Source organism: Macrobrachium nipponense, chromosome 45, assembly GCF_015104395.2.
Source record: "Macrobrachium nipponense isolate FS-2020 chromosome 45, ASM1510439v2, whole genome shotgun sequence".
NCBI classification, from domain to species: domain Eukaryota; kingdom Metazoa; phylum Arthropoda; class Malacostraca; order Decapoda; family Palaemonidae; genus Macrobrachium; species Macrobrachium nipponense.
This window is the reverse complement of record NC_061105.1, coordinates 14,873,406-14,882,784: the sequence shown is the minus strand read 5'-3', so window position 1 is coordinate 14,882,784 and position 9,379 is coordinate 14,873,406. Positions and strand designations below refer to the sequence as shown.

General features: G+C 39.8%; 1 protein-coding gene across 1 annotated transcript; it reads right to left on the bottom strand.

Annotated features, from left to right (window-relative positions):
• Window positions 1-4,360: 4,360 nt before the first annotated feature.
• On the bottom strand, window positions 4,361-8,896 carry LOC135214184 (uncharacterized). Its single transcript, XM_064248253.1, has 4 exons — window positions 8,839-8,896; window positions 8,123-8,230; window positions 7,419-7,589; window positions 4,361-4,548 (listed from the first exon to the last, which is right to left on the bottom strand). Exons 1-4 carry the CDS (start codon window positions 8,894-8,896, stop codon window positions 4,361-4,363), a joined length of 525 nt encoding a protein of 174 aa, XP_064104323.1.
• Window positions 8,897-9,379: the final 483 nt, after the last annotated feature.

Here is a 9,379-nt window from a genome sequence, read left to right as displayed (position 1 = left end):
AATTAAACGCATAAATTTACTTTGATAAGTAAAAGCTGTATTACCATGTGGATGAAACTGATAATAGTATGTATCACGGAATAATAATAATTCGCGGGTAGTTTACAGTTTAGTTGGCCAGGCGGTGCAACACCTTTTTGCCCGGCCCATAATCACTCCGCCACGGTAAGTAGTTCACGGACCCGACCCTGCCCGAACATGCTGCCACCTGTCAGACTTTCAAAACTTTCGCCACAACAAACAGCCACCATCTTGTTTGTATCTGTCTGCCGATTACCTAGCAGACGTTCATTTCTACCCACCTATACCGTGACGAAACCTGTGGCCAGGCCGTGCAACACCTTCTGCCCGGCCCTTAATCCCTCCACCAAGGTAACCCTGACCTGACCCTGCCCGACCCTGCCTGACCATGCTTTGACCTCAATCTGTTCTTGTGTGTCAGCTTGTAAACATTCATCATGTCTGCTTCTTCAACGTTGTGTCCCATACACGTGCAATTTGCCGCTGCCATTCAAGTTACTATGCCGGACCTTGTAATTCTGTGCCATGATGAACAATCACTGCTCATTTATTTGATGAAGACCAGCCTTCTTGGTGATTTTAGTGGCTTGTGCAGTCAGTGTAACAAAGGCACCGTCAGTCTTGTGGAACAAGGTGATACTTTTCAATGGAGGTGCAACGCAAGACAATGCCAGAAGCACACTCCCATTCCTAGTGGCTCCTTTTTCTCTGGCTTGCATCTCCTTCGGCACCATCTTAATGTTAATTCATAGCTGGATTCACTACGCTCTCCAGTAATATATGCAGCTGAATTTGAGAATCGGGTCGCCAAACACAATCGTCGATTGGTACAATTTCTGCCAAGACATATGTGTAGACATTTTGTTGATGGACAACTGGAAAATTGGTGGGCCAGGTCACGTGGTAGAGATTGACGAGTCCAAGTTTGGTAAGAGAAAATTTAACAATGGAATGCATGTCAATGGTTGTTGGGTTCTCTGCGGGATTGACTGCCAAACAAAGGAAACATTTGTTCAGGTTATTCCAGACAGAACTATGGAAACACTTCTTCCCATTTTAATTGAAAACATACACCCAGATTCGATTGTAATTTCTGATTGTTGGAAATCTTACCAAAATTTAAGTCAACATTTAAAAACACACCATAACAATCACACATTACATTTTGTAGATCCACATGATAAAAACATACACACAAACAAGATAGAATCTACTTGGCGGGTTTTGAAATGAAATGTTTTACCTAGAAGTGGCACAGTCAAAAACTTGTATAATTCTTATTTTTCAATGTATTGTGTAAAAAAACGTTACCTTACCGGAGTTGATTGCCCTTTTAAAACTTTTTTAGAATTAATCAAACGTGCATATCCATTAATTAAAGTAGATTCAACACCCGCCAAAATGAGGTCTAATGTCGCTGGAATCACACAATCCCGGGACGTCGCCGTACAAACAGGATTGTCATCTCCACCCGTGCCTGTTCCACAAATTCCAGTTGTCCAGTTAAAACCGTCCCAGCCAGAAAGAAAAGAAGACTCGTCTTCCCAGAAGACTCGGATGATTCCGATTTTCAACTCTAAGCTTGACTATATTTCTAGGGGGACTCTCGGGCTGACCCGGATTTGACGCCTCACAATATTAAGGTAAGTTAATCGATGTATATGTACGATACATTCATTTGTTAAGGTTGAAACCAAGTAGGTAATATATAGCAGGTGAGTGTTTTTATTGGCAAGTGGAAGTCAGGGCTGCTCACCATATCCGAATATTCACATTCGCTAGCAGTTCACATGTCTGAACTATGAACTCAGACATAACTTTAATGCATGTATTCTAGGAAATACCAAGTGTGTTTACATGTCCATAAGAAGTTAACGGTGCCAGTCATCCGAACGCACAAGTAACGGTACATTTTCATTAAATGATCGCTGTAAGTGTAGCATTATAATGCTTACTAACAGAACCCACCATACGGGTTCTCCTCCCGGCTAGGTAAGGGCACACACCCTAAGTAAGGTTAGGGTGGTTTGTGTGGTTAGGTCACAATCACCGTTTCCATACCGTACTGGGTGCCCCCGGCCAGGTTATGGCACGCGACCTAAGTGTGGTTAGGGTGATTCCTTCGGTTAGGTCGCAAGCACTGTTACCATATCATACTGGGGGGTCCAGGAGGGCAAAGCCCAAACGTTCACTTAGGCTAACAGCGCATATGTTCGGGCAACGAATGTAGAGTAGGGGGACAGTTTAGTTACCTAGGCCACTCATCTCATGAACCAATTATCTAGCAGAGGATATACCCTTGGCCAACTATACTGAGTAGGGGGACAGTTTAGTTAGCCAGACCGAACACGGAACGAATGTTCATTGTCATCGTCTTTCTATTCCCCCCACCCAAAAACCCCGGTTTCCCAATAGGTCCCCCCTTACCATTTTAAGGACATTTACCATTTCTTCTGTGTTCTCCCCCCACCCAAAAACCCCGTTTCCCAACATGGTCCCCCCTTACCGTTATTATAGGTTTTTTGGTTTTATTGTACTACACATATTTTCAAAACTAGCTCCAAAACAAACAGCCGCCATCTAAACTGTAGGCGCTCCAAAATGTTGTAACATAAATGTAATAAAGTGTTGTTGGGCACTCCACCCTATATACCACATTTCTAACAAATGGCAATCTTTTGCCCGGCCCACAATCACTCCGCCAAGGTAAGTAGTTCCGTGACCCGACCCTGCCCGACCATGGCTATGCCCATGCCTCGACCTCAGTCTGTTCCAGTGAGTCAGCATGTCAACGTCCGCGTCTTTCACCTCGTATCCCGTGCACGTGCAATTTGCCGCAACCGAGTAGATAATATATAGCAGGTAAGTGTTTTTATTGGCAAGTGGAAGATAGGGCTGGTCACCATATCCAAACATTCACGTACTCTAACAGTCCATGTGTTTGAACTATGAACTCGGACATAACTTTAATCCTGGTATTCTAGGAATTACTAAGTGTGTTTATATATGCGTAAGAAGTGACCGGGGCCAGTCATGTCCAAACGTTCAAGTAACAGCAGAGGTTAAAAAAAATTATCACTAAAAAGGTAGCATCACATTGCTTACTGAGAGAACTTACCATAAAGGGGGGGGACCAGATTAAGGCATGCGCCCTAAGTCAGGTTAGGTTGCTTTGTTTGGTTAGGGTCAGTTTAGTTAGCCAGGCCGCACATCTCGTGCCCAAACGTTCACTTAGGTAAACAGCTCATATGTTCGAAATACAAATGTAGAGTAGGGGGACAGTTCAGTTAGCCAGACCGCTCGGCGAACGAATGTAGAGTAGGGGATCAGCCACGCAGCTGTTTCATGGATTTCCCAGTGTTAATTGTTGTCGTCTTTGTTTCCCCCCCAACCCAAAAACCCCGGTTTCCCAATAGGTCCCCCCTTACCGTTTTAAGGACATTTACACCTGAAAATACGATTTCCATGTCCATTTACCCTTTCTTATGTGTTTTCCCCCCACCCAAAAACCCCAGTTCCCAACAAGGTCCACCTTACAATTTTTACAGGCCTTTCGATATTCTGTTACTGCACATTTTCAAAAATCGCGCCAAAACATACGCCTGCCATCTTGTTTGTATTCGTCTGCCAGTTATCTCTAGCAGATGATACTCTTGGCCAACAAAACTGTAGGCGCTCCATTTTTTGTGATAAATTTTGCAAGGTCAGTAAAAATTTAGGTGCGCAAGTTTTTAATTTTACTATTTAGCTCACATAACTATCATGATGTTCTCTAACTTGGCTAGCTGGGTATCAAGAACGTCAACACTAAAAGGTGCAACACAACTAGAGCCACTTACAAAGTAGAACACTCACAAAATAAAATCAATGTACTGCAAGTCCAACGAATTGATGAACTTGTATATGTTTAGGTGAAGAGGGAGAATTCTAAAGCACAACTGCAGTAACCAAGTCATTTCACACCAGGTGGTATATAGGATCAAGCCCCTTACTGTCAGATCTTGAGCAGTGAAAACTGTGAACCTAGTCCTTTGGATTTTTCTGCAAGTGCTATTTATATTGACATCCAGTTGTACCCTTTGTTAGTGTAGCTAGTGTGAGCACTTGTCATACTTGGTTTATTTCTCATGAATTTCCAGCAGATTTGACACTGACAGGATGCTAAGGTAGGACTCGACACCTAAATTACCTTTTACCTCAATCTGAGCTTTGCAGAAAGTTTAGGCATATTGCCTTCACGCATTTTCTTTCATATGTGATAAGAAACTCTCTTAATTTGTCCTTATGAAAGAGGTGATCGTCGCAGAGTCTTAGCAAAAACATCAAGATCCTTTGGGGGTTACTTAAACTGGCAGACAGAGTAGTATGCTACAGTACAAAGATTGTCATGAACATTGTAGCTAACGTCATTCAAAAACATTCCACACTCTGTTTTTCCATCTGGTTGACCTATGTCCCACACGGTTAAGTTGACGGCCTTTCCATTCGTCCAAAGCAGAGAATTTATACCAATCCAGTAGCTCGAACCTGAACATATAAGAAAAAAGAGAGATAACTGTTGTTATTTGAAGGTGAAGTTAATGCATCATGCCAAAATTATACAGTGCTATTTGCTGGGCAGCAATAAATAAAATAAAACTGCTTTCAAAATGATTAAATTTCCTTAGGAAATCTGCTGCCCATGCCCTTTGCACAGAACTTCCCCAGCAATTCTGTGGTCCAGGCGCAATGGCATTTAGTTCCCTCAGCAACCTTACAGTCCAGTTGTGTAGCAGTCAGTTTTACTAGCAAGTCTGTTGCACAACATACTGTAAAATGTTCTGGATTAATCTGTGGTTCTTCAGCCTACCACTGAATGGTCTTGATCATTCTGTGGTTCTTCAACATACCACTGAATTTTCTTTATCATTCTGCACTACCACTGAATGTTTTTGATGGAACTATATAAACAAAATTCCTGACTCAAACCCCAGGGCTGCATCCTTTCCTGAATTCAATCACCTGCCGCATACCCATCAACCCACTACTCAAACATGTTTTGAAGCCTTACTTGACTTTTGTGAGACGCATTTTGCACAACTGGACAGACAGCATAGAAACAGAATGCAGAAGGACTTTGGTGAACATATAACTCTCCTACATTATTACTTGCTGAGGCCATAATGTTACTTATCAGAAAAGTCTAGATTGATTACCAAATCAAGTAAGATACTAAATATTGCATAAGTAGGGCATGCAAGTGAAAAATACCAGTATCATAAAGAAAGTTATTAACTATTGTATGGAACATGTAAAACAAGCACTGCAAAGAGGTAATAAGTGTGTGACCATTGCTTTCTTTAGGGTCACTAATGAAGTTTTCTGGCCTGGATAGGTTTGCTGGGTCGAGCACGACCTGAGGAGTGTTTAAAAAAGCATGTTTTTTCCCCATAAATCATCATCTATCTCCGATATAGGTGTGATCGACCTACAAGAGGATAGCAGAACACACACTACAATCATGTCGAAACCTGCGTTTGCCTTGCCTTTGTCCTTTCCCTTTTTCTGAGTAATAGTTTCTTTTGAACATATGTGAGATACATAGGCAAAGTTATCAAGTAGTGATTTCCTGTTTAACACTGTTGACTCTGGGATAGTTTTATATTGTTGGAAACTGTAGGTAGAAGGTGTGTGTACATTATGCTTGCCATTGGTTGTGGCTGAGATACCTTATATTGCCATTTGGTCCAATTTCCTTTGAATGCCAATTTCTCAGGTTTTTGCATTTATTTTTTGCATTTTTCATCAACAGTATTCTCTGGGAATGGATGTCATCAACTTATTTCTAATGGAATTATAAAGTCATGTTGATGATAGTTTAGAAGTTGCTGACACCTCTATGGCAAAAACGTCAAGTTTGTGTCACAAAGTGATGGACGCGAGGGTGATTACCCTGAAATGATTACGACACAAGAGGGGGAGATAGGGGGTGGGAAGTAGTGGGTCTCTGCCTTTTCTGGTGACAGATTACATGAGCTTATGTCAATAAATCATGACACTGTAGAGAGAGAGAGACAGAAAGAGAGAGAGAGAGAGAGAAAGAGGGAGAGAGAGAGAGACAGAGACAGAGAGGGAATAACATTTCTGATATGAGAGTAAATTACATCTTAGTGCAGATCTTTTTACATAATTCCGTTCTAGGATAATATGAGTTTATTCTATAAAAAAATAGCCATTTCCTATTTCATTTAGGTGCCAAAAAAAATTCGTGAAATTTTGAAAATTTTTTTGGCCCAAAAAACATACCTTTTTTTCTCTTTTCTGATTTTGACCTCTATGGGTCCAACCCCTTTTCTGGCAGTCACATATTGTAAATATTTGTTTTAGGAAGGATTCCCTCAATTTGTGTGTGTATGTAGCGTATTTTGTATTTTTTGTAAATATTTTCGTAAATTATTGTTTGAGAGACAGAGACAGAGAGAGACAGAGAATAACATTTCTAGTTTAACAGTAAATTACATCTTAGTGCAGATCTTTTTGCATAATTCCGTTCTAGGATAATATGAATTCATTCTATCAAAAACTTAGCCACTTCCTGTATCATTTAGGTACCAAAAAAAATTTGTGAAATTTTGGCTTTTTTTTTTTTTTGGCCAAAAAAACACCCTTTTTTCTCTTTTCAGATTTTGACCTCTATGGGTCCGACACCTTTTCTGGCAGTCACATATTGTAAATAATAGTTTTAGGAAGAATTCCCTCAATTTTTCTTTGTATATAGCATGTTTTGTATTTTTTGTAAATATTTTTGTAAATTATTTTTTATATACTTATTTTTTAAATATATTGGTAAAAAATATTTAATTTGTAGAGGGGTATGATTTATCTTCTCAGTAGTGTTCGGCAATGGTGAAATTGATTTTAGAAATTAAAATGTACAGCATAGCTACAAATTTTTCTGGGTGCTCGGGTCGAGCTCGACCCCACAAACCTTTCAAGGGGCACCAAAATAACGACACCTATCCAGGATTAATGAGTCTCCCAGACAGAAATAATTATGCCTGTTCCTAAATCACTTCTATCAAAGCTGTATGAGAGTTGATGTTGGCCTCTAGAGTTTTATTTTAAATTCCAATTTGCTTAAACAATTTTCCTTGGGCAAGGGAAAAGTTGGTGAATATGGTGAATATAATATACCTCATCTTATTCAATTCTAGTATCCCAGTTTATTCTTGACAGCTGTTCCCCCTTACCTAAAGAACATTTTTAATTGTAGAGGCCTTTTCGTGAGTTAAAATGGTTTTATACCCTTTAATCATTGTTGTGCTTGTGGAACCGAGTCTGCTATATAATATGTATATGTAATATATATATATGTGTGTGTGTGTGTGTGTAGTGAAAGAGAGAAATTTAGTTCTTACCACCCAGTATCTTGACGTAATTTCGTAAAGCCATCACATCTTGGTCATGATCAGGGACGTATAGGTCTGCACCATAGGACTGGCAGTTCTCTCGTGCAGACTGCCAATTCATTGCTACTTGATGCACATAGAGACAGCCAAGTTGATAACTGAGGAATCTGAAGTTGCCTCCTGAAGGTCGTAGGAAACAAAATGTTTAACTCTCCTTCTTACAGAGGGATAACTTTAATGATTCATGATACAGATAAACTTGGTGAATCATTTTTTGGCAAAATTTCAAGTTTCGTTCAGAAATCTTTCAAATCGTGCTGTGCATGTTCAAATGTTCTCATTTCTTTTGCTTGTCAACAGATAACATATAATGTTTCTAATAATTTTTTCAGGGAAATTGATGAAATAGTTAGGATGCATCCTCACCAATCAAACATACCATAAACTCACTTCAGCAACTTATTGCATACATATCACAAACAGGTTGAAAACAAGTTGACAACTGAAAGTGGAGAACGAGTCCTTTGCAAATGCTGGAACATTGTATGAAGCACTGGTTAGAACCTCCAGCATGCCATTGACCCATCTTGAACCCGTTTGTGATGTGTGTGCTATATGTTGCCGACGTGTATTGGTGACAATTTGATGACATGATTTAAATTTACACTGAACGGCCCTAAAAGACTGTATAGTCTGTTTGGCAGTCACTGTACCTTTCGGTTCTGCGATCCCTTCAAGGCTACCATTATTGCACTTCATCCTCATGCAGTTGAAAATGGCCACAGCGCCGTGCGCGATGGTCTTGTTTCCGTCCGTGCATGCTGTGGGGACAGAGAGAACTCAGAGTTGTGTTGGTGAATAGCAATTCCCCCACCTGCATACTTAAGAGGACGAAAATATCGTATATTTTAAGTACGGCTATTTGCAGCGCTGTTAGAACTGCTCATTATCACCAGATGAAGGAGCAAAAATGTAGCTCTAAATGACGCATAGAAGTGATTCAAGTGTGTATATATATATATATATATATATATATATATATATATATATATATATATATATATATATATATATATATATGCATACATATATGCTTTTGTCTCAGTTTTTTCTTCAATTTTCTGTTGTAATTTATGAAGGTTATTGATTTATGGAGTCATTTTTTAAAAGGTCATGTTATTCATTATTTAACAGAGTCCCTGACGATGTAGTAGAGTTATTACGAAACGTAGGAAATAAAAAATTATAATGATAATATATATATATATATATATATATATATATATATATATATATATATATATATATATATATATATATATATATACACACACATATATATATATATATATATATATATATATATATATATATATTTCCCCGAACAGAACCATGAAAAGCAAAAGGAAATCGGCTGCAGCCTCCTTACCATTGAGTTGATCAGTGCAACAAGTCAGGGCATCCTGGGATAGGTCTACAAAGTTCATAGGCACTTAGACGTCATACATGTTGCACGAGTCGTTACTGTAGCACATGAGATGCGCCCAAGGGGTCTGTGAGACGGCGGTTGCACAGTTAGTTCTGCTCACTGCCAGAGACTTGGTGACGGTGGCCGCGGAGAGGAGGACGGGAGGGACCTTGATGCAGCGGAGTGACTGGGAGAGTTCTACGGCATTTCCTGCAGATGGTAACGTGGTTATCTGTTTGAGTCGCTCTCTCTTTTGTAGGATGAAGTTTGGACGCTTGAGATGCTAACCTAAACACACCCTTTTGGTGGGCGGGGCCCACCGTCTAAGATAGATCCCGAGGTGACATGACTGAGAATACACAACTAACATTGGAGCCAGATGAGGAGATGCCCTTTGAAGGAATTGCTATATTTGGGGCGAGGCTAAAAGTTATTATTTCAAAAGCTAAGGGGCAAACCAACTCTTGGTTGATTCAAGAAACCACCAATGTCTTGAAGAGGG

What these genes read in the sequence shown, in the direction of transcription:
- LOC135214184 (XM_064248253.1), bottom strand. Translation starts at nt 8,896, where the DNA reads ATGAACTTTGTAGACCTATCCCAGGATGCCCTGACTTGTTGCACTGAT. An exon ending in AGGGATCGCAGAACCGAAAG is followed by an intron (nt 7,590 to 8,122) that starts GTACAGTGACTG and finishes TACGACCTTCAG; the next exon opens with GAGGCAACTTCAGATTCCTC. An exon ending in TTACGTCAAGATACTGGGTG is followed by an intron (nt 4,549 to 7,418) that starts GTAAGAACTAAA and finishes TTATATGTTCAG; the next exon opens with GTTCGAGCTACTGGATTGGT.